This window comes from Ailuropoda melanoleuca, chromosome 4 (genome assembly GCF_002007445.2).
Source record: "Ailuropoda melanoleuca isolate Jingjing chromosome 4, ASM200744v2, whole genome shotgun sequence".
Taxonomy (NCBI): Eukaryota; Metazoa; Chordata; class Mammalia; order Carnivora; family Ursidae; genus Ailuropoda; species Ailuropoda melanoleuca.
In genome coordinates this window covers 93,014,853-93,040,836 of record NC_048221.1, presented here as the reverse complement: position 1 = coordinate 93,040,836, position 25,984 = coordinate 93,014,853, and the positions used below count along the sequence as shown (strand labels likewise).

General features: G+C 36.2%; 1 protein-coding gene across 16 annotated transcripts; it reads left to right on the top strand.

Moving 5' to 3' along the window:
- The first annotated feature begins 2,622 nt into the window (after positions 1-2,622).
- On the top strand, positions 2,623-25,368 carry TIA1 (TIA1 cytotoxic granule associated RNA binding protein). Of its 16 annotated transcripts, none has more exons than XM_034659309.1 (12): positions 2,623-2,776; positions 5,560-5,658; positions 6,363-6,417; positions 6,590-6,622; positions 7,853-7,940; positions 11,103-11,178; positions 18,930-19,038; positions 19,430-19,525; positions 19,643-19,727; positions 20,098-20,221; positions 21,364-21,506; positions 22,641-25,368. In XM_034659309.1, exons 1-12 carry the CDS (start codon positions 2,651-2,653, stop codon positions 22,795-22,797), a joined length of 1,191 nt encoding a protein of 396 aa, XP_034515200.1. In that variant the 5' UTR covers positions 2,623-2,650; the 3' UTR covers positions 22,798-25,368. The 16 variants fall into 16 exon arrangements, 12 of the variants coding, with proteins under 12 accessions (XP_034515200.1, XP_034515202.1, XP_034515199.1 ...); XM_034659311.1 differs by having other exon boundaries at positions 22,637-25,368; XM_034659308.1 differs by having other exon boundaries at positions 21,361-21,506.
- Positions 25,369-25,984: the final 616 nt, after the last annotated feature.

Below are 25,984 nucleotides of genomic sequence, written 5' to 3'. Positions count from 1 at the left end.
AGCCTGATGTGGGGCTCGACCCCATAACGCCGGGATCACGCCCTGAGCTGAAGGCAGACGCTTAACCGCTGTGCCACCCAGACGCCCCTCTCCTCAACTCTTTAACTCTTACGGCTAAATGTGCTTCGTAGTCTTCACTAGAACACCCCATCCAAGAATCTTTTCCCCGAAGTAGTCCATGTTCTAACTGCCTATTATCTTCCTTGCTTCTACCTCTCTCAACCAGAACTCCCCATTCTTCCAGTGAAACCAGTCTTGATTAAACATGAGTAGGTGTAAATCACTAAGTTTTACCAGCAATATTTTGTTTTACCAGCAGTGTTTTTACTTTTAATATAAAATATTTGTTTTAATGACCCTTCAAGTCAGGGTCTTTCAGTATGTTCCTAGCAGTGTCTAGTCTATGGTAAGTGATCAATAAATTTGTTTTAAAAGCTGGTACAGTTCCAGGCAATGAATCAAGATTTTATTCATTCTTGAGGAAAAGATAGTCCGAATCTCAGTATCATCTGTGTACATAAATGGCTCAGGAGATAACTTCATTTGCCACAGATGAGCGTTCAGCATTAAGTTAGAGATTGCTGGTGTTCAGTTCCTTTTCAGGAGGACTTTGGAGACGTGTGAGAAATGGTTTGCTTTGGGGTGTATTTTGAAAATAGAGCAACAGGAATTACCTGTAGACTGGATGTGGGTGTGAGAATGAAGTCAATAATAAGTAGGTTTCCTTACAAATGCATAATTCAGCCATCTAAAATGTTAGTTTGTTTGGGGTTCCTGGCTGGCTAGGTCAGTAGAACATGTGGACTCTTGATCTCCAGGTGTAAGTTCGAGCCTCTCTTTGGCTTTAAAGATTACTTAAAAAAATAAAATATTTAAAAATAAAAAGTTGTTGCGAAATAGAAGTAAAAATGAGAACAGTCTTGAGGGAATGGATGTCTTAGGATGTCCTGGGGCTTAACATTACATACATTTGTTCAGTTTAGGTATATGGTCTGATCTCCAAGTGAAGGAGGTGCCAGCTAATGAAATATGACGGTTTCAGCTATCAGAAAAGTGACAGTTGTTGGGGCGCCTGGGTGGCACAGCGGTTGAGCGTCTGCCTTCGGCTCAGGGCGTGATCCCGGCGTTATGGGATCGAGCCCCACATCGGGCTCTTCTGCTATGAGCCTGCTTCTTCCTCTCCCACTCTCCCTGCTTGTGTTCCCTCTCTTGCTGGCTGTTTATCTCTGTCAAATATATTAAAAAAAAAAAAAAAGGACTCATCCCTTCTCCCTTTGCCATTTTAACCTATTCCAGTGCCTTCATAGTAAGCACTCAGTATATGTCTCTTGAATGGGTAAGTGGAAGGAAGGAATTGGATCCATATTTTCAGGCATGTGTGAATGCTTATTTTTCTGGGGAGAAAGTCCATACCTTTTATCACATTCTCTGCAGGATTCTTGGCAGAAAAATGGGAAACTGTGGTTGTTGGGAGACTACATTCTGATTTCAGAAGATAAATCTCAGGGGTGTCTGGGTGGCTCAGTTGGTAGAGATCAGACTTGATCTGAGGGTGGTGAGCTCAAGCCCTACATTGGGCATGGGGCCCACTTAAAAAAAAAAGGTGATAAACCTCCAACTCTTAACAGGTCTAGAAGTAATCTCATTTCAAAATCCCATTTTGAAAATTTATAAGCTCTTTAAAACAGATTATCCTGATCATGTGGTTTTGTAATACACTATTTATACTAATTAAATTTGTTAGTCACCAAGGCATATTATCTGTTAAAAGTCTCTCCTGGAATCCTTCTACTCCCTCTACACTTCCACTGATTAGTGATATTCATGGAAAGGTTTTCCATCCCTTTGTGACCATATGCAATACCTGATAAGTGATTTACCCTCGATTTTTCAAAAATATATTTATTGTGTAAACCAAAGTATACCAAATTGGACAGTGTAAGGGGAATTGTGTGGATTAAAAATTGAGGAGATTTTAATGTTCTCAGTAATACTGTAGAAGTAGAAATAATTGCAGAGCTTCCCAGGATTGATTGTATAAATGATTCGAGAATTTAAAAAAAAAAAAAAAAAACTTATTTTTGTGAGAGAGAGAGCAAGTGCACCTGCACAAGTGAGGGGGAGGACAGAGGGAAAAGCAGACTCCCCACGGAGCAAGGAGGGATCGTGATGCAGACTCCATCCCAGGACCCTGGCATCATGACCTGAGCCAAAGGCAGACGCTTAACCAGCTGAGCCACCCAGGCACCCTGATTTGAGATTTTTTAAAAACATATCTTCCTAAGGTAAGCCTACAGAAATAGTAGGTTTAATTTGCAAAACCTTGACTAAACACACACACACACACACACACACACACACACACAATTCCCCTTTACTAGTGGTGTCAGTGTAATTACAAATAGTGTGTCATACATCTGCTTTGAAAGAAATTTTGAAGTTTTGGCAAACTTTTAGAACCTGTTCCCAGTGGTGTAGTTTAAGGAAGAGATCTGCCTATTCCCAAAATTTCTTTTTCAGTAAGCTACATTAGAAACGGATGCAAAAGAAGGAAATTTAAAATGGTAAGTTGTTATCGGAATCTGGGGATGTACTGTATGGTGATTAACACAATATAATAAAATAAAATTAAAAAAAAAAAAAAAATAAAATGGTAAGTTGTTTTTCTTTGTGTTTCAGATATGTCGGCAACCTTTCCAGAGATGTGACAGAAGCTCTAATTCTCCAGCTCTTTAGCCAGATTGGACCTTGTAAAAACTGCAAAATGATTATGGATGTAAGGGTATTTTACTTAGTTAACGTTCTTCTTTTTTAATAGATCAGTTAAATCATTACTTCCAGGAACTCTCTCTCTCTCTGTCTTTTAAGTATGCTCTGCCCTCAATATGGGGCTCGAACTCATGACCCCGACGTCAAAAGTTGTATGCCAGCCAGGTGCCCCTCTTCCAGGAACTCTTAAATTAGTTTATACAGGGATAAACTAGGAAGAGCATGGGACCCTTGATCTTGGGGTCATGAGTTTGAGCCCCATGTTGGGTGAAGAAATTACTAAAAAAAAAATAAAATAAAAATTGCACAGTCATTCATTTAAAAAAGTAGTTTTATGCAGTCTAAATTCCTAGTAATTTTAGTGAATTTAAGTCAGTCTTAGCCACCGAGTTTAACTTATTTTACTAATAAATAAAGGAGGAAGAGAATAGAACTAAATCATTTTTAGAGCAAATAAGAACTATATGTAGGCTCTTGTTTTAAGGTGCATTGAGGCATCAGAATTGTTTTATATGTGGTGTCAGTTGATTGGCTAATCTGGAAATTCAGTTATTACAATTACATTGGGAAACTGGGTAAAAAGTAATATACTGTGAAAGTGTTTAGTTGTGTGTGTTTGTGTGTGTGTGTGTGTGTAAGGGTTTTAACTTTTAAATGTCATGATTCAGGCTTTTCTTGCATTGTGGCAATTCCCATCCATCAGACCTTAATATACAGAAAAACATTGCCTCATTCATCTGTAATTGCTGTTAACCCTGAATCATAGTATGTATGAAAAGACAAGTCTAAATTCCAGTCTATTTATACTGTTGGACTGATGTTCCTAATTACGAATTTTATATTCTCTGGAGTATAAAGGCTGATAGTGTGAATGCTTAGATCTTTTTATCTAAGAAGTGCAGTTTTTTCTGGGTACAAATTAAGTAAGATTCTTTTTTCATTTGATTATGCTGACATGTAAGCTACTTTATGTAACCACATTCTGATGCCTGATGACACTGACCTCTGTAATAGAATTACCATTAAGTGTAGCATTAGTTTGAATTATGCAATTTTTAAAACATTTTTATATTCTTTAATTTTTTTTAAGATTTTTAAAAATTTATTTCATTTAGAGAGAGAGTGAGGGGGAGAGCGCAGAGCCCATCTCGGGTCTTTTTTTTTTTTTTTTTTTTTAAAGATTTTATTTATTTATTTGACAGAGATAGAGACAGCCAGCGAGAAAGGGAACACAAGCAGGGGGAGTGGGAGAGGAAGAAGCAGGCTCATAGCGGAGGAGCCTGACGTGGGGCTCGATCCCATAACGCTGGGATCACGCCCTGAGCCGAAGGCAGACGCTTAACCGCTGTGCCACCCAGGCGCCCCCCATCTCGGGTCTTGATCCCCAGGACCCCGAGATCATGACCTGAGTAGGATGCTTAACTGACTAAGCCACCCAAGGTGCCCCTCTTAACGTTTTTAAAATAAAATGATTGTCTCGGCGCCTGGGTGGCTCAGTCAGTTAAGCGTCTGCCTTTGGCTCAGGTCACGATCTCAGGGTCCTGGGATCAAGCCCCACGTCAGGCTCCTCTGCTTGCCACTCCCCCTACTTGTACTCTCTCTCTGTCAAATAAATAATCTTTAAAAAAAATAAAATAAAATGATTGTCTCAATATTATAAATTTTGTGGTTGCCTCCTTACTCTAACATTCTTAAAAATCATTGCCAGTGACTTTTTTAAACAATTAATCGTCCTTGAAACAGAATAGTAATTTCTTTATTCTAATCTCATCTTAGAGTTTTTTTTGTTTTTTGGTTTTTTTTAAAGATTATTTATTTATTTATTTGACAGAGATAGACAGCCAGCGAGAGAGGGAATACAAGCAGGGGGAGTGGGAGAGGAAGAAGCAGGCTCCCAGCGGAGGAGCCCGATGTGGGACTCGATCCCGGAAGGCCAGGATCACGTCCTGAGCCAAAGGCAGCCGCCTAACAACTGTCCTACCCAGGCGCCCCTCATCTTAGAGTTTTGAAGTAGTTTCCTATTTTAACAATTCTGTTTAGGAGTTTATGGAAAGAATTAAAAAATGGACTCAAAGTCGTTTTGTATTTGGCAGATAGGTGTAAAATATGGGGTGTTTTTTCTGCTTCTTTAATTTACAGTAAAGCATCCAAGTTGCACTTACCAGATCTCAACTACTTGGAACACCAGAAAAGAGAATTTTTAAAAGACTATGGGCAAAAACTGATGTCAGAAAGTCCACATTCTAAAACCTATTCTAAAAACTGTTTACTGGAAAACCTCTTAAGTTTTCAGAGACTGAAATAGGTTTAAGAAGGTTGGCTGTTACTTTCTGCTACTTAGCAAGTTAGAAGCAGCAAAGATATGTGTATGTTTACAGCAGTAAAAGGTAACATTTAAGAGGGAAGAGAGAGGAAAGAACATTAAAAGCCAGTACTGAGACTTGAAAGCATAAGAGTCTACTCAAACTTAACTAACATCATTTCATAAAGAAATGATTCTATGATGAGGAATGTGTGTGTAGCTTCTGTATGCATCCATCCATAGTTAGGATACTTAATCATTAATACAAGATTAAATTATATGTAGTAGATAGTATAGCTTGTTGAAGAAGATGTGTTCTTTATAAACAGTTCATTTTTTTAAATGTTTACTTCCTTATCTAAAAGTTTACTTGTGGAATGGACCCCTTCATTTTCCTTGGTTTGATATTTGCAATATATAAAACTTCACATAATTTTAAGATAATGGGAGTATACGACTTAAATTTGGCTTTCATATTTCTTCAACAGACAGCTGGAAATGATCCGTATTGTTTTGTGGAGTTTTATGAGCATCGTCATGCAGCTGCAGCACTAGCTGCTATGAATGGGCGGAAGATAATGGGTAAGGTAAGCTGTCATATTTAAAGAAGGTGACTTGAAAAATTTTAAGTTATATACAATTTTGTTTACTATTTATTTATCTGTTGAGATTGTTCACAAGCAGGGGTGGCAGGGGAGGGTAGAGGGAAAGAGAGAATCCCAAGCAGGCTCCATGTTCAGTTGCAGAGCCCAACATGATCTCAGGACCCTGAGATTGTGACCCGAGTCAAAATCAAGAGTCAGACACTTAACTAACTTAGCCACCCAACTCCCCCAATTTGATTACCTTTTAGAAGCATTATATCACTTTATAGTAAAGGTCATTTAATATTTAAAAGATGGAATGTTTAAGAGGGCATGTTTATGTTGGTATTCTTCAAGATGCCTCACACATGGTAAATACTAAAATACTTGTTGAATTACTCAAGCTTGGATGAAACCTCTAGAACTTTGGATACTAATGGGGAAGAATAAAAAGAAAGAAATGGTTGTTACTTTAGATAAGAAAGGTTAGTTGAATGTTAACAGAGAAGTATGTAAGATTAGGATTTGCCAGCATTTGAGTAAGTGTAGGTTAAAAGGTAAGTATTGAAACTTTGACCAGAACTGTTATTCTCTTGAATGTTTCATTTCCACCATATACCTTCCTATGTGTTTATAGATGCAAGTCTTGTAATATCTGATTTTGAGCTTTATTTTTATGGCGTATAAATGTAGAAACATTTTTTTAGGAAGTCAAAGTGAATTGGGCAACAACCCCCAGCAGTCAAAAGAAAGATACAAGCAGTAAGTATATTTTATGCTCTTTGAACATTTGTTTTTATTGTACACAGTAGTTTTATTGTAAAGCATATATACATCGTACATGTTTGCAGTAATGTTTTGATCGTTATCCTAAGATATGATTAAATGTGTTTGTGTTAATAAATTTAAGAACAAATCTAATCTTTGTCATCAGGTAGTACCGTTGTCAGCACACAGCGTTCACAAGGTAATTGTATCTTCTTAAACATAAAATGAAATCTCTTGAAAGGGTATTCACTAACCACTTGAAATTTTTTTGTTTGATATTGGGGGGAGGGGGGAGGGAGGGGGTTGTATTTCTATTTGTCTCTCTGGCAATATTTTTCCCCCTTCTTCCCAGTGTTGACCAAATGTGGCTTGTCCACTACTTTGGTGCTATTTCAAGCTCTCTGACCCCCTTGGTAGCAGCTGATGCCTTAGAAATATTTTCACCAACTAAAGGGCAAGATACCCTGCTTCCTTGAGGTCACGATCTGTGCTTCATACCAGATCTTCTGATTGCTTGAGTTGCTCCTGAAACTGTGTTTCCCAAATGGCAACCCAATATGTTGCTTAAGGCCTGCCAAATGGGGGTAACTTTTCTTTCCAAATATACTTTGTCAAAGTTGATGTATGTGTTCCTTTTAAAGTGTTGATCCAAATATTTTTATTTTTAAAGTGTTTCTTTTTTTGAACGTTGTCTTTAAAAAAAAAAAAAAAAACTTCACATATGGGATCGTTATTTCTCTCCAATGCTTTTTTAATGGCTCTGATATAAAGTGAAGGGATTACTGTTTTCATTCTGTTGCCTTCAGTCTTAGTTCACTTGCACATGGATTCACATAAACTGAATGGTGTAATGTCTGGGCAACCAAAACTGTTGGCTTTTGAGAAAACTGTCAAATACTTTAACATCAAACTGTTGCAATGCAAGGTATTTCTTTGATTGTTCTTCACAAAATATGGTAAACCAAGTATATCATGTAGCTAGCTTCAGTAAATTGTCTTAACTGAGGCAAATCTAGTCTACATAACTCACAATACCACTATTTTATTTTAATTTTAAAACCTTAATGTAGTGGTAAACTGGATAAATGTAAATAATCACTATTAGAATGGTAATTAAGTCATTAATTATTTTTTTGCAAAACTTGTTATATATTATTAGTTTATTTTCTTAGACCAGTATAATAATTGGCTATAAATAGAAATGTAACTGTTAGTTTCCAGTTAGATATATCAGTCTTTAAGAGAATCTTTCCTATATTATCACCTTCATTCATTTTGTGTATAATTGATAGGATCTGTATAGATATAGGATAGTATTTTGCTTATACTTAATCCATAAATTAAGATTATTTTACTGAATAGATTTTAGTGTATTTTAAATTCTAAAATTTTATTTTTCTTTTCACTTCCCCTTCCTTCCCCTTCTAAGATCATTTCCATGTCTTTGTTGGTGATCTCAGTCCAGAAATTACAACTGAAGATATAAAAGCTGCTTTTGCACCATTTGGAAGAATATCGTAAGTAACAGAAGATAAATTTAAACTGATTTCAATTAGAAACAGGCTTATGTAGAAGTAATTCGAAAATCTGTTATGAATTTTAACCCTTCAGTATAATTCGTTTTGTTGTTTAGACTAGACTGTTTAAGCCATAATAGCCAAAGATTGTTTTCCCATTGGTAAATCTTTGGTCTTCAGTTATTTTAAAATCCTTTTTCAGTTAGCATTAGCTCTTAAGAGACAAATTTGCTATGGTACATACTGTTTCTTATGTAAGTGTCTTGCCTAGCTTGGTGATAATCTTTAGTAACCTTGTGCTGTGACTAAGGAATTTAGACCCTCGGGGCACTTCTATGATACCATGCATTTTGTGTTAATATATTTTAACAAAAAGAAACCTAACAATTCAACCTAAAAAGCAGTTGTTAAATGTTAATCCCTGGGTATCTACCCTTTTGTTGTTGTTGTTACTGTTAATAATAATGCCTTTTAGTATTTTGTGGAGCAGTCTTGCTTGCATTTGTTATTAATCATATAGTTTAGGCCCTTTGTAAGTAGCTCGCCCAAGGTAGTATTCATCATAAAAGAACTTTAATATTTTGAAAAGCATGCCATAATAGAGTAAGAATAAGTTGATTATAGTATTTTCTTAGAAGTACTTGTTGAATTTAGAAAACAGAATTTTTGGGTTTCTCGTTGCTTTTTTATTGGTGTTCCAGCTAGAAGAGTAGTTAAAAGGAAACTTTAGCTTTGGTTTGGTTTGAGGAACATAACAACAGCAGAGATGAGAAGGTGAGGAGACTGGAAAGTAAATGCCAATAGTATTGGTGGTAAATTTGGGGAGTTTTCATTTGAAGAGTTGTAGTTCATTGGTAGGAGGACGAAAATGAACAGTGACCAAGAAATGGCCATAGTAGAGGCCAACTTTAAAGGCAGTCAAAAGATTAGGGTTTATAAATGGACTCTTCTGTTAGGCAACATTTTTATTTGTCTGTGAGAACCAATTAGGAAAATAAATAAAGTTCTAGTTTCTTGATTGTTCCTTTTAATGTTTTAGGGTTTTGATGATGGTTAGCTTGCTTTCAAATTCCTAGACTGGAAGGTGTTAACCTTTGGCCTCTCAAAAGCTCTATAAATCTCTGTGTACAAAATTTTGTGTATGTTTTCATTTTGGTGTGGAGTATCTTTGTAAGTTTTATCCTATTTTCAGAGTAGTCACAGGACCATACAAGGATTAAGGAAGGATTAAAGAACCCTGATCTAGATCTTTGCTGCTTCCTCCTTAGAGAATCCTTTCAGAAATAAGTAAGACTTAAATATATTTCAAGGCTAACATATCCTGAAACTTAACTTTAAAAAGAAAAAAATTTTCTAACATTTTAACAGATTCAATAGCTATTTTATTAAATGCTTTGACTTTGATTGAAGTAGTTTTTCTGAAAACATGGGGGTTTTAGTTTGGGATTAAATAAAGATTGTTTAGCAGTCAGTGAGTTTAAGTTAAATGACATTCCAATTTTAATAATGACTTTTTAATCATGGATCAGTAATTTCTTTTTGTTAAATATGTTGGTATCATAATTATAATCTAGATTTTCTTATGATCAACCATGATTATTGATGTATATAATTTTTTTGGTAAGGCCTTTATAATTTATGAATTATAATTTTCAGTGGAGGTAATGTATAATGTCTGTGTTTTAGGCTATCCAAGGAATTAGTGTTTCTAAATTTAAAAGAACCATTTTCAGTTGGTAGCATCATTTCTTGATTTTTGTTGTTGTTGTTAAAGGAGATAAATTGATAAATGTATATTGAAAGGTTCTCTTGATAGCCAGATAGTCTCTGTAGAGATCCTCCAACAGTACTTAATTTATAGATGGTGTACAGTAAGCAGTGGCCGATTAAAATATTTAGTATAAAATATATAGTACTTTCTTACCGTAATTTATACAGTTTATTCCTTGAGTTTAGGGTAGTCTAACAAATTTGGGTATAGAAGTGAATCAGCTACCAAATTAAATGCATGTGTACCATACCGATAATTTAATAAGTATTTTTTCGTATTGAGAAGTGACTTGCATTAGTTTCCCCTTTTCACCACCACCTCTTTGTCATTTTGACCCTAAACACTTGATAAATCACTCCTAAAATGATCGAAATATGCTTATGTATACTTTAATATAAAATTATATTGCATGGCTTTCTGACTTGGGTTTTTGTTGTGAAAGTGCCTGTTTTGTTCATGTGTCCTGAGAGAACAAGCATTGTGACATACCTGGCTAACTTAAAAGCAGATTGCCTGTGAAGCACAATTTGAGTCCAATTTTTTGAGGTATGGAGTTTTAGCTATCATGGCTGGGTTTTTTTACTCAATCTCAAATAATAGGGCTCTGGTTATTTTGCAGAGTATCTCTGAAGAATGGACAGAATTGCCCTGGCTAACTACAAGCTACGGTTCACAGTGGATAAATGTTGGCGTGCTTTTTTACTTTCTGACTTTTTAAAATTTTGCTTTTATATCTTGTAGTTTCCAATCAATCTTATATGATTGCTATTTTAAAATTCAGTATAAAATCTTTTCTTATATAGTTTAAAACTAAAGTGTGTGTCTCGTGTTTTTCTTCAATGATTTAGCATTTCTGAAAACATCAAGTTCTCAAAATTTACCCATAGTCCAAAAGGGGGGTGTCAATTGATCTGAGAAAACAAAATAATTTAATTAACTTAGGAAATATACAGCTTTTTATTCTTAGTTTCCAGTTTTCTATTTTAATTTTTTTAATGATTAGGTAGTATATGGTGTCAAATAGAAAATTATAAATTGCATGGTTAAAGAAAGCCATTCATCTAATGTGCCTGTGAACCCTATAAATGGTTAAGTAATTTCATATGAATAGCTGCTTTTACCATGCTTAATATTTAAAAGTTTAAAAACTTTATGAAGTGGGAGGCAGTTTTTATATAATATATACGTATATATTTAAGAAGTTATTGATTTGCATGTTTATTAAGCCTCATTTGCTAATACATGATAAATTTTATAGAATAAAAGGTGAATGTGCATTAAAGGTTCATTTTAATGAAGATGAAACATAAAAATGAGTTGTGTATGACATTCTCACTTGATATCCAGAGGAGAGTTTACAAACCTAAACTTCTGATTATTTCTGATTTCAGAGATGCCAGAGTGGTAAAAGACATGGCAACAGGAAAGTCTAAAGGATATGGCTTTGTCTCCTTTTTCAACAAATGGGTGAGCTCAATTAAAAAGTGCATGTGTAGTGCTTTAAGAATAAAGACCAAAGATACTCATTTTGGGTTTTTGTTTTTTAAGATTTTATATATTTATTTGAGAGAGAGAGAGAGCACAAGCAGGTGGAAGGGCAGAGGGAGAGGGAGAAGCAGACTCCTGGCTGAGCAGGGAGCCTGATGTGGGGCTCAATCCCAGGACGCTGAGATTATGACCTGAGCTGAAGGCAGTCGCTTAAGTGATCGAACCATCAGGAGCCCCTAAAGATACTCATTTTGTTTTAATAATTATCTTTCATCTGCCATTTGTTCATTTCACTGAAAATTAACACCTTCACAAGAGGATATCTTTTTTCTCCTGTTTGGTCATTTCTTCCGCATTTATTTAGCACCTGATGCATGCAAAGTACTGATAAAATGTTTTCAGAATATAGGAAGTAGAGATGTTTAAATTATCAAAGGTAGATATTGAAAATCTCATGTATTTAATTCATTATCTCCATGTTTATATTCTATGATAATTTAAAAGTAACAGCGTTTTCTATTTGCTTCATGTATATGAATATGTGTAGCTATTGATAATGAGTTAACATACTATTTTACTAAATTCTCTTATGGTAATTTTCAGTTGGTTCTTGTGAATTTTTAAAATATAAAATCATATTACCTGCAAATATATATAATTTACCTGAAAAAGAGTATCTGATAGGGCGTCTGGCTGGCTCAGTTGGTAGAGCGTGAGACTCTTGACCTCAGAGTTGTGAGTTCAAGCCCCATGTTGGGTACAAAGATTACTTAAAAAATAAATAAACTGTTAAAAAAAAAAAACAGTAAAATGCTCCAGTGGGTGGGGACTTTTTAGAAATTATATGGAAATGTCTTCTCATTTCTTTCATTTAACAATCATTTACTGAACACCAGTTTGTATGGACTTGAAATTTCTGGGTTTTGCGGAGAAAAGGAAGGATAGCCCAGTATGTCAAATGATAGGTCAGAGTAAGGTATATACAGAAGGAAAAGCCTCATCTTCAGTATGTCAGCTGGATGAAATCTTTGGCATGTCCTCCATACAACATAATCATGTGCTTTTGTTTTAAAATATAAAAAATATAAAATATATGCCATAGAAATCTTTCCATAGCCAGTACTTACAGAAGGGGGAATCTCTATAAATACTGATTATAGAACTATTTCCGTGGTAAATTAAGTGAAAAAGGCTCATTTGTGTAAAAATTTGTGTATTTTTTGGGGTATGTGTGTTCCTCTCACAGAGATAAAAAATTTGCCATAGAGTTTCCTGTTTGGGGGTTGGAAATGAGAGGCAAATGGTGGGCAGAGTGGGAAGCTGCTCACAGTATTGTGCTGTTTGAAGTTTGAACCTTGTAAATGTATTATATGTTTAAGTAAATGATTTACCTCCTTTAGTGTGATAAGTCAAGGTTCAAAATAGTTAAATGCCAGAGATACCACACTTCAGAAATACAGGGGTGAATGGTGGGAGAATATATATGCACTGGAGTATATACTAAGGTTCCGTTAACCTTAGATTTTAGTGTATTGCTTCTATGTTAGGACTGTCATTTGCCAAAGATGAGTTACAGAAACACTAGTGTACTTTTTGTGTAAGAATACCTTAGGGGTGAAAAAAAGAATGCCTTAAAAAATAAGCCATTAGGAGAGCCTGACTGGCTCACGAGTTGTGAGTTCAAGCCCCATGTTAGGCATAGAGAAATTTTTAAGAAAAAAATCTAAAGAAAATGAGCAATTAAAAGTTTTTGATAGTATGAAATGTATTTTAGAAAGGTTTTTGTTTGGGACGCCTGGGTGGCTCAGTCGTTAAGCGTCTGCCTTTGGCTCAGGGCATGATCCCGGCGTTCTGGGATCGAGCCCCACATCAGACTCCTCCACTGGGAGTCTGCTTCTTCCTCTCCCACTCCCCCTGCTTGTGTTCCCTCTCTTGCCATCTCTCTCTCTCTGTCAAATAAATAAATAAAATCTTTTTTTAAAAAAAAAAAAGGTTTTTCTTTAATAAACAAAGTATTTGAAATAAATATTATATCATTTCTTAATGGCTTCAGGTGAAGTTTATGACCATTGGTTATTGTGCCAGTTCCTTCTGGCTTTTTAAAAAATACATGTGTTTGTAGTTAACACCAGATATTGTCAGACTGGTTTTTTTCCGGTTCCTGTGTCTGCTTACATTGGAACTGTCTCATTATTCTTCACTATGAACTCTTACTATCGAGATATTTGCTATAACAGTTTGCAACCATTTTGCCCAAAATTTATTTTCCAAATCAGAAGTCTGCCTTAAAAATGTTTACTTGGCTTACAAATTTGGGTAAGAGAATGTAGAATGCGCTGCAATTATCTCAGCTGTTCACATAGTAACATTGTATCTTGTTATTGATTGATTGGAGAGAGCATGAATGGAGGGGAGGGGCAGAGGGAGAGGGAGAAGCAGACTCCCCATTGAGCAAGGAGCCTGACTTGGGGCTCAATCCCAGGACCCTGAGATCATGACCCGAGCTGAAGTCAGACACTTAATTAAGCCACCTAGGTGCCCTGGGATCTAGTTATTTAAATGTGTTGTACAGAGCCACCTAGGTGCTTAGATGGTTAAGTGTCTGTATTCGGCTCAGGTCATGATCTCAAGGTTCTGGGATCAAGCCCTGCCTCTGGCTTCCGGATCAATGGGAAGTCTGCCTCTTCCTCCCCCTGCTCTTGCTTTCTCTCCCTCCCTCTCTCAAGTAAATAAATAAAATCTTAAAAAAAAAAAAAAAAGTGTTGTGCAGTATAGCTTTCATCTTCCTTTCATGAAGTGAAAATGTCTTCTAAGAAAGTAGGAAATCTTGTGAAGAAAGTGAGTAAGCCTAAGAGGTCCAGAAAAACCCATATATTAGAAAAACTTGGAAATGGTAAAGCATATTGAGAGGTGAAAAGATAAAAGCTCTGCCATGTACATATCCCATCTACTATTTATAAGGGGTTTATTTTCTGTAAGATGAGAGTATAAAAATTATTGATTTCAAGAGCTTTACTGTTAATCATAGCATAATATTTAGGAAAGGTAGAAAAATACTTCATACAATGGGTTGATAGCCACAATTAGTGTGAGTTCCTTGGAAGATCGATATATAGGATTTTAATGTTTTGTGCTATGTTGGGGAAATAGGCTTTTGTGGACTAGGAACTAATTTTTCCATTTGAGATTATGGCGTATAGGTCCCTGCTATATAAAAATCACTAATGCATAGAGTCAGCAAAGAATATCTGTGTATGGCCTCTGGTGTCAACCAGAGATGGATTTGAATCCTAACAGCCATCCTATGGTAGGTTAACTTTGAGGAAGTAATTTATTTTCCTCAGTTTACATTTCAGCATCTATAAAATTTGTTTTATGTGATTGGCAGCACTCTGGTGTGGCGAAGTACCCCAGCCCTAATTGTGGTTATCCTCCACTCTCTTGCCTCTCTTCCCATGTCGGGCATGCTACAGGCAAACTCCAATACTGATGGAACATAGCTTTTCTGCCTACTCTGAAGTAATGAAATACTGCTAAAGAAGAACTGACTGAACTGGTTTCGCTTCTAAATTAATGGTTACAAATGTTAAATGAGTGCATGGTACTATCTTTGCAAACCTGTTTCTTTAGTAAGTTTGAGTTCCCATTCTTTGTTACAATTGTTTCATGCCCCCTCCTGTCTCCTCAAATATTCCTCGCGCCTTTCTCCATCGGCACCCTAAAGATGACAACCTTCATGCTTTGCTGAGAAAACAGAAGCTATACAAGAATTCCCTCAGCTTTCAGCCACCTTCCTCTTCCTGTTACAGTAGAAGAAATGTCCTTTCTGTGCAAGGCCAAACCACTGAAAACTGGGATCCTACCTATCTTGCCTTTTCAGGGACCTTGTTCCTGTGCTTAATCATTTTTTTCCCTTTATTGAGATATAATTCACATACCACAAAATCTACTTGTTTCGTGTGTACAATTAAGTTTTTTTAGGATATTCACAGCTGTCGCAATTTTAGAATATTTTCATCACCCCAAAAAGAAACTCCATATTCATTGGCAGTCACTGTCCTTTTCCTTCTACACCTTCTCCTCAGCCCTGAGCAACTTTTTTTTCTTTTTCTTTCTTTCTTTCTTTCTTTTTTTTTTTTTTTTTTTGAGGGGAGGTTAAGGAGGGAGAGAATCTTAAGCAGGTTCCATGCCCAGTGCAGAGCCCCACACAGGACTCGATCTCATGACCCTGAGATCATGACCTGAGCCGAAATCAAGAGTTGGACACTTAACTGGCTGACCCACCCAGGCGCCCCAGCCCTGAGCAACTATCAGTCTACTACTATATCTACTGCAATTAATCTACTACTATAGATTTCTGTGTTTTGAACATTTTCTTTCTATAAATAGAATTGACTAATATTTTCTTTGCTGTTCTCTTGTCCTGTGTCATCAGTCTTTCCCTCTCCACTGGATCATTCCCATCAACCAAAAAACATGTTCTATGTATTAATCAAAAGCATGTTTGGGGTACCTGGCTGGCTCAGTTGGTAGAGCATGCATCTCTTGGTCTCAAGGTCCCTTTCCTACGTATCCCCCCATTTCTCTGCCATAACTCAGAATCAAACTTCTCAAAAGATTTGTTTCCATGTGCTTCCACTTCATGTCCCGTTCACAACCACACACGCACACACACACACACCATAAAGTTTTTTCCCTCTTTTGTGAGTAATTGTATTTGTTTTGTAGGGCTGCTGTATCATAGTACCATAAGCTGAATGACTTAACAGAAATTTGTTCTCTTCAAGTTCTGGAGGTAGAAGTCCAGGATCGAGGTTGTCATCATGGCCATGCTTCCTCTCAGGCCTCTGTGGAAGAACTCTCCCTTGTAGTTTCTGACTGTTGTCAGCAATCGTTGGTATTGTTGGTATCCTTGGCTTGTAGCTACATCACTCTAGTCTCTGCCTTAGTTTTCACATGGCCTTTTTCCCCCTGGATGTGTCCACATTGTCTTCTCACTCTTCTTATAAGGTCATCGGGTCATACTGGGTTTAGGGCCCACCCTAATCCAGGATGATCTCATCTTTTTTTTTTTTTTAAGATTTTATGTATGTATGTATTTATTTATTTGAGGGGAGAGAGCATGAGCAGGGTGGGGAGGAGCAGAGGGAGAAGCAGACTCCCCTGTGAGTGGGGAGCCTGATGTGGGGCTCGATCCCAGAACCCTGGGACCATGACCTGAGCCAAAGGTAGACACTTAACCGACTGAGCCACCCAGGTGTCACAAGATTTTATTTTAGAGAGAGCGTGCATGAGTGAGGGTGGGGGCAGAGAGGGAATCCTGAAGCAGACTGTCTGCTGAGCATGGAGCCTGACCTTTCAGGGCTTGATCCACAACCCGTGTGATCACAACCTGAGCTGAAACCAGGAGTTGAACGCTCAACCGTCTGTGCCACCCAGGCGCCCCTAGGATGATCTCATCTTAATTAACACATCTATAAGGACCCTATTTCCAGTTTGGGTCACATTTACAGTTGGGGGCAGGTGGTAGTTAGGACTTTATGTTAATTTAAGGGACACAATTCAATCCACACCAATAAATATGTCCTGGAATTCAAACTGATAGGTATGGTAAACAATGTTTCTTTCTTTTTAAGAATATGCATTTCCTTTTTGTGTCTCAAGAATGACCTTTAGCCTTGAATTTGCCTGTTCTTTCATTCTAGGTTAAGCCCACATATACACAAGCAGAATTGAACCCCATTTACTTTTTAGTCCACTGTAAGCTGGCTTTTGTTGTCACTCTGTACCAACACTACTCTTTTCAGGTTTACCATAGATTTCTACTACTTTGGCTCTGTAACAGTACACTCTTGTGGGTTTCACCTTCATCACTGGGAACCACTTCTTAGGCATCTTCGCTAGTAACTTTTTACCTAGTTTTCAGGTTTTGCTCTCTTTCAGGGCTCTGTCCCAGGATGTCTTCTTTTCTCTCTAGTCTTTCTTTGTGACTCTGAATTCCATATCTCCAATTCAGTTTACTTCTTTGTGCTCCATACTTACTAACAAGTGGTTTTCATTTAGATGTCTTACAGACATCTCAGACTTGCTGTGTCTTAAATGGAGTTCTTAGTTTCTTCTTCAAACCTGTTTTCCTCCTTTTGCATTTCAGTAAATGCTAACTAACGCTATCCTCCCTACTGCCCAAGAGGAATGTAGGAGTTATCTTTGATTTCCTCCCCTTTTACTTTGTATTACCACAATTCTGTTGAATCTTTCCATAGGTTATATCCACTGCTATGGGTATTGCTTTAGTCTCAGAATGTCTTTTTCCTCTTCCTATCCATCTCCCTAAACCATTCTCTTCCCCTAGTGCTAAGAATGGACTTGGTTTTTTTTTTTTTTTTAAGATTTTATTTATTTATTCGACAGAGATAGAGACAGCCAGCGAGAGAGGGAACACAAGCGGGGAGTGGGAGAGGAAGAAGCAGGCTCCCAGTGGAAGAGCCTGATGTGGGGCTTGATCCCAGAAAGCTGGAATCACGCCCTGAGCCGAAGGCAGATGCTTAACGACTGCGCCACCCAGGCGCCCCTAAGAATGGACTTGTTAAATCAGATCATGACAGTCTCTTACTTAAAATCTTTTATTAGCTTTTTATTATAGGCACCCTTTTTTAGCTCACTAGATTCCACTGAAACTAGTTGTCTTTGACATGCCTTTTTGTTGTTATTGTTGTTTAAGATTTTATATATGTATTTGAGAGAGCACACACAAGCAGGGTGAGGGGCAGAAGGAGAAGCAGGCTCCCTACTAAGCAGCGAGCCAGATGTAGGACTCAGTCCCAGGACTCTGGGATCTGTACCTGAGCTGAAGGCAGACCCTTAACCTTCTGAGCCACCCAGGCGTCCCCAACATGCTTTTTTCAGATACATAATAAACTCTTTCCTGCCGGAACACACTTTACAATGCTTTTCTCTCCACCAGGGTCTTTCTTCCCTGGGGTTTTGACTTGCTAGCTCCTATTCCTCTCAGTTTCAGTATAAATGATATATTTTAGAGAGACCTTCCTTAATCATGCTGTCCGAAGTAGATTCCAAAGCCCATATTCTCTATGTCATCCTTTTGTGTTTTTTTAAATGTATTTGAGAGAGAGCACACAAGCAGAGGGATTGGCAGGCAGAGAAGCAGGCTCCCCACCAAGCAGAGGCTCCTTCCCAGGACCCCGGGATCATAACCTGAGCCAAAGGCAAACACTTAACCAACTGAGCCACCCAGGTGCCCCCATCCTTTTGCTTCTCTCATGGCATTTACCACAATTTGTGATAAGTTTGTGGCCCCAAAAGAATGTCAGCTCTGTGTCAGCAGAGACCATGTCTGTCTCATTAACCGGTGAATCCCTAGCACTTAATCTGCTGCCTAGAACATTATAGCTATTCAGTGTTTACTTGTTGGGTGAATGAGAAACCAAATACTGTCACAAGTTTGTTGGATTGTGTAAAATGAGATTTTCATCCATAATAGTCTGAGTTATTACATGAACTTTATAATAGCTATCTTAAGGGCTTTGGGGCTCTGAACTTTTTTCAGGTAATTAGCATTCCCAAAGTCTGATATCCAAATAAAGATAATTTAAAAGCATCATTGCATTTTAGGAAACATTTGTGAAAAGCAACTGAATTTTCTCTGCTGCTTATAGTCTTTCAACATCAACTAATGGTGGCTTCTTTGTCATTTCTAATGTGCGGAACAGGATGCCGAAAACGCCATTCAGCAGATGGGTGGCCAGTGGCTTGGTGGAAGACAAATCAGAACTAACTGGGCAACCCGAAAGCCTCCAGCTCCAAAGAGTACATATGAGTGTAGGTGTATTGGAGAAGAAAAGGAAATGTGGAATTTTGGAGAAAAATACACTAGATTTTAAATGTTAGAGCTGTTCCCGGAGACTTATTGCAGAAATAGATGAGAAGCAAATCAAGACTACTGTTGAAAATGTACTTAGTTTTCATTTTTGTAATTTTAAATAATAAATGATATTGTCTCTAATGTCAAGTCTCCTATTAAATAGAGAAAATTGAGTAATTTTTTAGACATTCTTGGGGGAGATTTAATCCTCAATCAGATGTATTATGTATTATGTAAGCATTTTGGTCAAGGTAAAAATTACCATTACAGTAGCATAGTTGATGCTGCTTTTCTCTTTCTGAACATTTTATTTAATGAATTTAAAATATTAAACTTTTCCCTCCCCAGCAAACACCAAACAGCTATCATATGATGAGGTTGTAAATCAGTCTAGTCCAAGCAACTGTACTGTATACTGTGGAGGTGTCACTTCTGGGCTGACAGGTATGGGAGCCTTACCTGTATGGCATTTTGAGGCTATAGTTTTTTAACTGGAAAGCTTAATGTCTGTAGGATTTTATATAACTTGGTGTGGTTTCTTTTGTTTTTTTTGTCTAACAGAACAACTAATGCGTCAGACTTTTTCACCATTTGGACAAATAATGGAAATTCGAGTCTTTCCAGATAAAGGATATTCATTTGTTCGGTATGGGTGGTTTTTTAAAAAAACTTTTTCCCCAAAAAATCATTTTGAATATTTAACTTACTATTTTTGTTAAAAATTTACCTTGGTTGTAAAAAAATAGAAAATTCTCTAGCATTTAGCAATATTTGCCACTATGTTTTAATGGCTCCCTCCTTAAAACCACAAGATCAATAAAACCGTTCTCAGTTAAAAGAAGTTTCTCCAGAACTACAAGATTTTTGAAAAAAATATACCAAAGAAAATACACCATCGTATTCTTTTGTGTGAAGTTCCTGTTTTACCTTAGTCTCAGCTTGATTTTTAGAAATGGGTTTATTCATAAGTACTTTAAACAATTTATATTGGTGATTCTTAATATTCTTTTCAATAGGTTCAATTCCCATGAAAGTGCAGCACATGCAATCGTTTCTGTTAATGGAACTACCATTGAAGGTCATGTCGTGAAATGCTACTGGGGCAAAGAAACTCTTGACATGATAAATCCTGTGCAGCAGGTGAGAGGTTCTTGACTTTGCACAGTAATTGCTGGGCTAATAATAGGTTATTTTAAAATGAAATTATTGATAATCCTTGTTAATAGTTTCTAGCTAAAATGATAATATATAAGGGCTCTTCCTACATGTATTATACTTCTAGAGTGGTAGTTTACCTAACAGGGTATTCAGGCTTTTTTCTTAACACTTGGTAGATTTATTCGCATACTATTTGGAGAACTCACAAGCATGTTTGACTCAGTTAAAACAAAAGCTATAAATATATTTATTTAGAGTCTTGGCATTTTTTCTAGATTTTGCTGCTTTTGTTTTTCCAGGCAGCTTTACTGGTTGAAATGTGATCCCATAAAGATTTCTATGAGGAGCTGCCTGGGGTGGTTCAGTTAAGCGTCTTACTCTGTTTTTTGTTTGTTTGTTTTAAGATTTTATTTATTTATTTGACAGGGAGACAGAGAGACAGGGAACACAAGCAGGGGGAGCGGGAGCGGGAGCAGAGGAGGAGAAGCAGGCTCCTGAAGCCTGATGCGGGCCTCAATCCCAGGACCCTGGGATCATGATCCGAGCCAAAGGTAGACAGCTAACCAACTGAGCCACGCAGGCGTGCCTTGTGTCTGACTCTTGACACAAGAGTCATGATCCCAGGGTCCTGAAATCAAGCCCCGGATCAGCTCTGTGCTGGGCGTGGAGCCTGTTTAATATCCCCCGCCTTGCACATTCTTGCACTCTCGCTTAAAAAAAAAAAAGTTTTCTGTGAAGAAACTATAAGCGGAGCACCAAGATAGGAATAAGAAAATCCTAAACTATGTAAACTGAATATAGGAATAAGTAATCTTTAATATCTTCCCTATCTAGTTTAATTTATAAAACACTTAAACATTGTACTGAGTTTGATATTTATTACTGGGACATTATCTACTGCCTTACAAAGAGTGTGCCATTTAGAGCATCACGTAGTTAGAGCAGTATAACCTTACTTTTTTTTTTAATGCAGTCATCTTATAAACTCTTGTTTATCTTTTTAGTTTAATTGCAATGATGGCCCTATGTGCTACGGCTACGTATTTGTGGTACATTAGGACTGTATGTATACATATAACTGCAAATAATACTAAATTACTTGTTATAATTTTACTTAATAGCAGAATCAAATTGGATATCCACAAGCTTATGGCCAGTGGGGCCAGTGGTATGGAAATGCACAACAAATTGGCCAGTATATGCCTAATGGTTGGCAAGTACCTGCATATGGAATGTATGGCCAGGCGTGGAATCAGCAGGGATTTAAGTAAGCATATTTGCTTTTTTCCTTTATTATTAGCCTTTGAAAAGTTCAGAACTTAGGAAGAGATTTTAAGTAATTAGTAGGTAATGTGGTCCTCTGTCTAAAGCGAGTTTTAGCCGTTCAAGGACTTAGTTTAGAGCTGTTTTTAATTTATAATTTTAAGTGTATTTCTTTAAAAACTTGTCTGGAAATATGCTGCTCTGAGACATAACCAGTGTTAAAAAAATTTTTAAAAAATTTTTGGTAATGCTTGGTAATGAGTCAACTAATATTTAAGTAAGAAAATGAGAGCTTAATAATTGCTAAGCTTTTTACGTGACTAATGATCATTTAGCCATTCTTGGATATGGTTGTTTTGATGCTAGTTGTTTTTATTCGTTAATGTTTTTTTTCCCCCCTGTGCTGTAGGGTTTATTCACACATTGTTATATGGATGCTTCTTTATACACCTTGAGTTATGAAATTTTACTTAAATTTTTGAAAAAGAAACTAAAAATACTTCGCAGTTTTTATTTTAAAAGAATCTGGTATTTGTGAGGTATCTGGCTAGCTCAGCCGTTAGACCATAAGACTCTCGATTTTGGGGTTGTAAGTTTGTGCCCCATGTTGGATATAGAGTTTACTTAAAAATAAAATCTTTAAAAAAATAAAAGAACTTATATTTTTAATGTTGAAAAATATTATGAGCTTACATATGCTAATAATTGTTTTAATTTTTTCTTTGAGTAATAGAAGTGGTAGTCTCTATTGTGCCAAACAATCGTGTTTCTTTCAGGTAGTGGTTTGTTCAATGTATGTCTAACCCAGATGCACAGTTTTCCTTTCTGAGATTAGAAATGACTTTTTTCTGAATTCAAAGGGGATAAATGTTCACAGGTAAAGGGTTTTTGTTTTTTTTTAAGCTATATTAAACTAACAAAATTAAACTGCACAAAGTAAACATATGAGGATGCTTGTTTTTAAGAGAAAAAGCTTTTGTCTTCACTTTCCCTGGCATAACCAACCATTACTCTTATATTTGGGCTTAAGTAAAAGTGTTTTTTCCATGTATATGTTATTTTTTTCTTGGTATTGCATTTTATTTTAACCAATGGATTTCCCCTCCTCTCTGCTTCTTTCACATTTTCTACCAGTCAGACACAGTCTTCTGCACCTTGGATGGGACCAAATTACGGAGTGCAACCACCTCCAGGACAGAATGGCAGCATGTTGCCTAATCAGCCTGCAGGGTATCGAGTGGCAGGGTATGAAACCCAGTGAAAAAGGACTCCATAATCTAAAGCCAGTGGCTTGAGGCTACAGGGAGTGTAGTAAAGCCGTTGTTTACTTAAAGATTTATCAAATCAGTCAGTGCAAATGTCAGATACAATGTATTTATTTAAAAGATTCATTTTTTAATCATGAAATTACTTATCATCCACATTGTTTTAAAAAGAAACAAGATGCTGGATGTCTGCCAATTTTTGCCTTCATTACCTTTTTTGATAAAGTTTCTCAGATCCTTGTTTCAAATACAAATGCAGGGATTGCTGCCACTTTTTTTAAATTAAGAGGCAGAAAATTGCACAATGTTGAACTTTTTTCCACTAAAGTAGTGTGCAGTTCTAGTTTGCATTCCTGATATGATTTAAAACGTGTAATATAAAGATGTTAAAAAGAAATGAAGAACCAAAACTGTGCAGAGTCTAGAAGTTCTTTGTAATCTTCAGCTTGTGCACAATTCTGTTTTAGGGTTTTTTTGGGTTTTTGTTTTGTTCTGGTTTTTTTTTAAGGCATTGTTTGAACTGTCCCCCATCTCCACTGTTTTCCCTTTGGGGTTTTAAAATATAAATTATTAGTTTACATCATTTTTGTACCTACATTTTTCACAAATTTGTCTTGCCTTATTGAATTTCTGTAAAATATACTTAAATGGGGAAAAAATGATGTTCACTTAGATTGAAAACTTTTCTCAGATGGATTGATAATTGCATTCATTTTGTGTTTTATATGAGAAGGTGCCTCAAGAATTCCCTCTTGGATTTGTTTAAAGGATTTTTATCTTCTGTGATAAACTTTGCTGTGTACCAGGAAATATAAAAACAAAAACTTGCTACTAAAGAAAATCTCTGAAATGTGAGAAGTTCTTATGAGCCCGTGTTAATTTCATGTGTCAACTTCTACATTTACATGTGTTTTTTCATTCTGTAAAATGTTTTAGCAATTTAATATTTTGCACAGTTAGCAAGCTTTGTATGTCATTTCCTTCTTAAAGGCATCACGCAGAGTTGACAGGAGATTTCTAAGGTTTTAAGTTGTTTGCATGTGAATATCAAATACACACTTTGGTAGTCTTTGAATACAAAATCATCTCTTGTTTTTCAAGAATTTTGAGACACAAAGTTGTATGTAAAGGAATGTATTAATTTGCCATTTTCTAGTTACATTTACTCAAAAAGAGTAAATCGACTTAATTTTAAAATGTACAAATGATAGCTGTGAAACTGTAGAATATCCTATATCAGGCTTGGAGTTTGTCGTGAACTTCATAATTAGCCTGAAGGACCAGCCGGGCAAAGCATTTTTTAAATGTTCAGAGGCCAAAAGATTAAAAAAACAAAAAAACAAAAAAACAAACAAAAAAAAACCTTAAAATCCTACCTCCTTAAACAGCCTTCAAAGAGGAGAATCCTCAGTGCAATCATTATTTTGATTCTTTTGGTACCTGTTTTCCTGGAGTTCCCAATTTTATTATTTTGGGGTGGCTCCGAGCATTAAGAGGTTTAATCTTTGATGGCATTGTTCTAGTTTTGAAATTTCTAGTACATTTCAGAGTCTCTTAGAAGAGTCGTGGGAGATTTTTGTTTTTGTTTTCAGTGAAAGTCACAAACTTTCTTCTTCCTTTACTCACAAAGGGGAAGAGTCCCCAGTATACATATTTGGATGGTTCGTTGTTTTTAAGACCTTCAGAGAGCTCCTAGCATTTAGCAACAGAAAAGGCCTGTGAAATCTTAAGTTTCCTGGCCTTGTCTCTTCCAGGTAGGAGCAAATTAAGCTGGTCTCTAAAGCCAATATTCATGTAAACCAGAGCCCAGGAAAGACAGCTCATAAGTGTATAATTCTCTGGAGCTCAATTCTATGCAGTTGTACTGATGTTTCATTACGTCACTGTGTATTTTTAAGTGTTGATACATTAAAAGTTGCTTTATGGAAGATGAGTAAATTTTTTAAATCCTTGGGAATTTTATTTCCTTGTTAACTTCTACAGATCAGGGCATGCAACCAGAAGCAGCTTAAATGAAATACTCAAAAAATAAAATATCAGGAAGCTATTTTTAGATTATTTTGGTTTATGTTTCTATTTTAGGACCCTCATTATTTTTCTTACTCAAAAATATTTTATTTCCTGTACATCTGTGGACTGCAGGGTAAATTATTTGGGCATAAGTAATTTAAGCAAAAGTATAGTTTTTCCTTCATTTTGACTATTTCAAGTAACACTTTTTATTAGCCAGTATATTTTCTTATTGCACAAATCTTAAAGTGTACATTAACTACTTTTTGAGAAGAAAGTGGTATTTCTCAAAAAGTTACTACTGAACAAATTGACATTTCAGGAACATTGCTAACTTTGGTTTAAATCTTACTCCTAGTGTTAAAATCATTTAAAGATTTTTTAGTCTAAAAATAATACTGGTATTATTATCAGGTAAGGAAATTAAAGTTATAAAAATGGTTTCGTTCTCTGAAATATGTATTCAGATTTTACTATAAAATACATCTGGTACTGTAAAGAACCTGAAGTGATTCACACTTAATGGGTCGTTAATCCAGTATTCTTTGCCCTGACTGTTTGGATATTAAAGTTCCTTTATGTTTTCTATAACCTGTGGGATCTTCTTGCAGTGATTATTGTGTGTGAAAGATTTTCCTTTTTGGTCTAACCATATTGTTATATTCACTCAGGTATTTGTTAGATTTTTCTTTTTTTAACCTTATTCCAGAAACCATGGTTTGCATTGGATTACTATTTAATACCACAAAGAATTGGCATTCTGTAGATTTAATTCATTATGTAACCAGGATCTCATTTTCCTTGTTGATACTATCTCCCTGTTGAAAATGAGTTTCGCATTCTAGTTTTATTCTCCTGTTTCGTCCCTGTGCTTGCTTGTCTTCCTTCTGTATGTGTTAAGAGTTCAGTTGACATTTGAGAAGGCTGTTGGTAGGGACTAGATTATATATACAAAGAGAGGTTTACTAAGTGCTGCGGGGTGCTTCTGAGGTTACGGTTAAATTGGAAAAGTAAGGTGTGTTTGTAGGAATTAAAAGACAAACCCTTTAGAGGCACCTGGCTGGCTCAGTTGGTAGAAAACATCTAACACTTGATCTTGGGGTTGTGCGTTCAAAGCCCCACTTTGGGTGTAGAGATTACTTAAAAAAAACAAACAAAAACCTCTTTCAGTGAAAGATGATTTGTAAAGACAAAATCTTTTTTTTTT

Coding starts and splice junctions, on each gene's coding strand:
- TIA1 (XM_034659308.1), top strand. CDS start 2,651: ATGGTAAGTTGTTTTTCTTTGTGTTTCAGATATGTCGGCAACCTTTCC. Junction 2,777..5,559: donor ACTGCAAAATGATTATGGAT/GTAAGGGTATTT, acceptor TTTCTTCAACAG/ACAGCTGGAAATGATCCGTA. Junction 11,179..18,929: donor TCTCCTTTTTCAACAAATGG/GTGAGCTCAATT, acceptor TGTGCGGAACAG/GATGCCGAAAACGCCATTCA.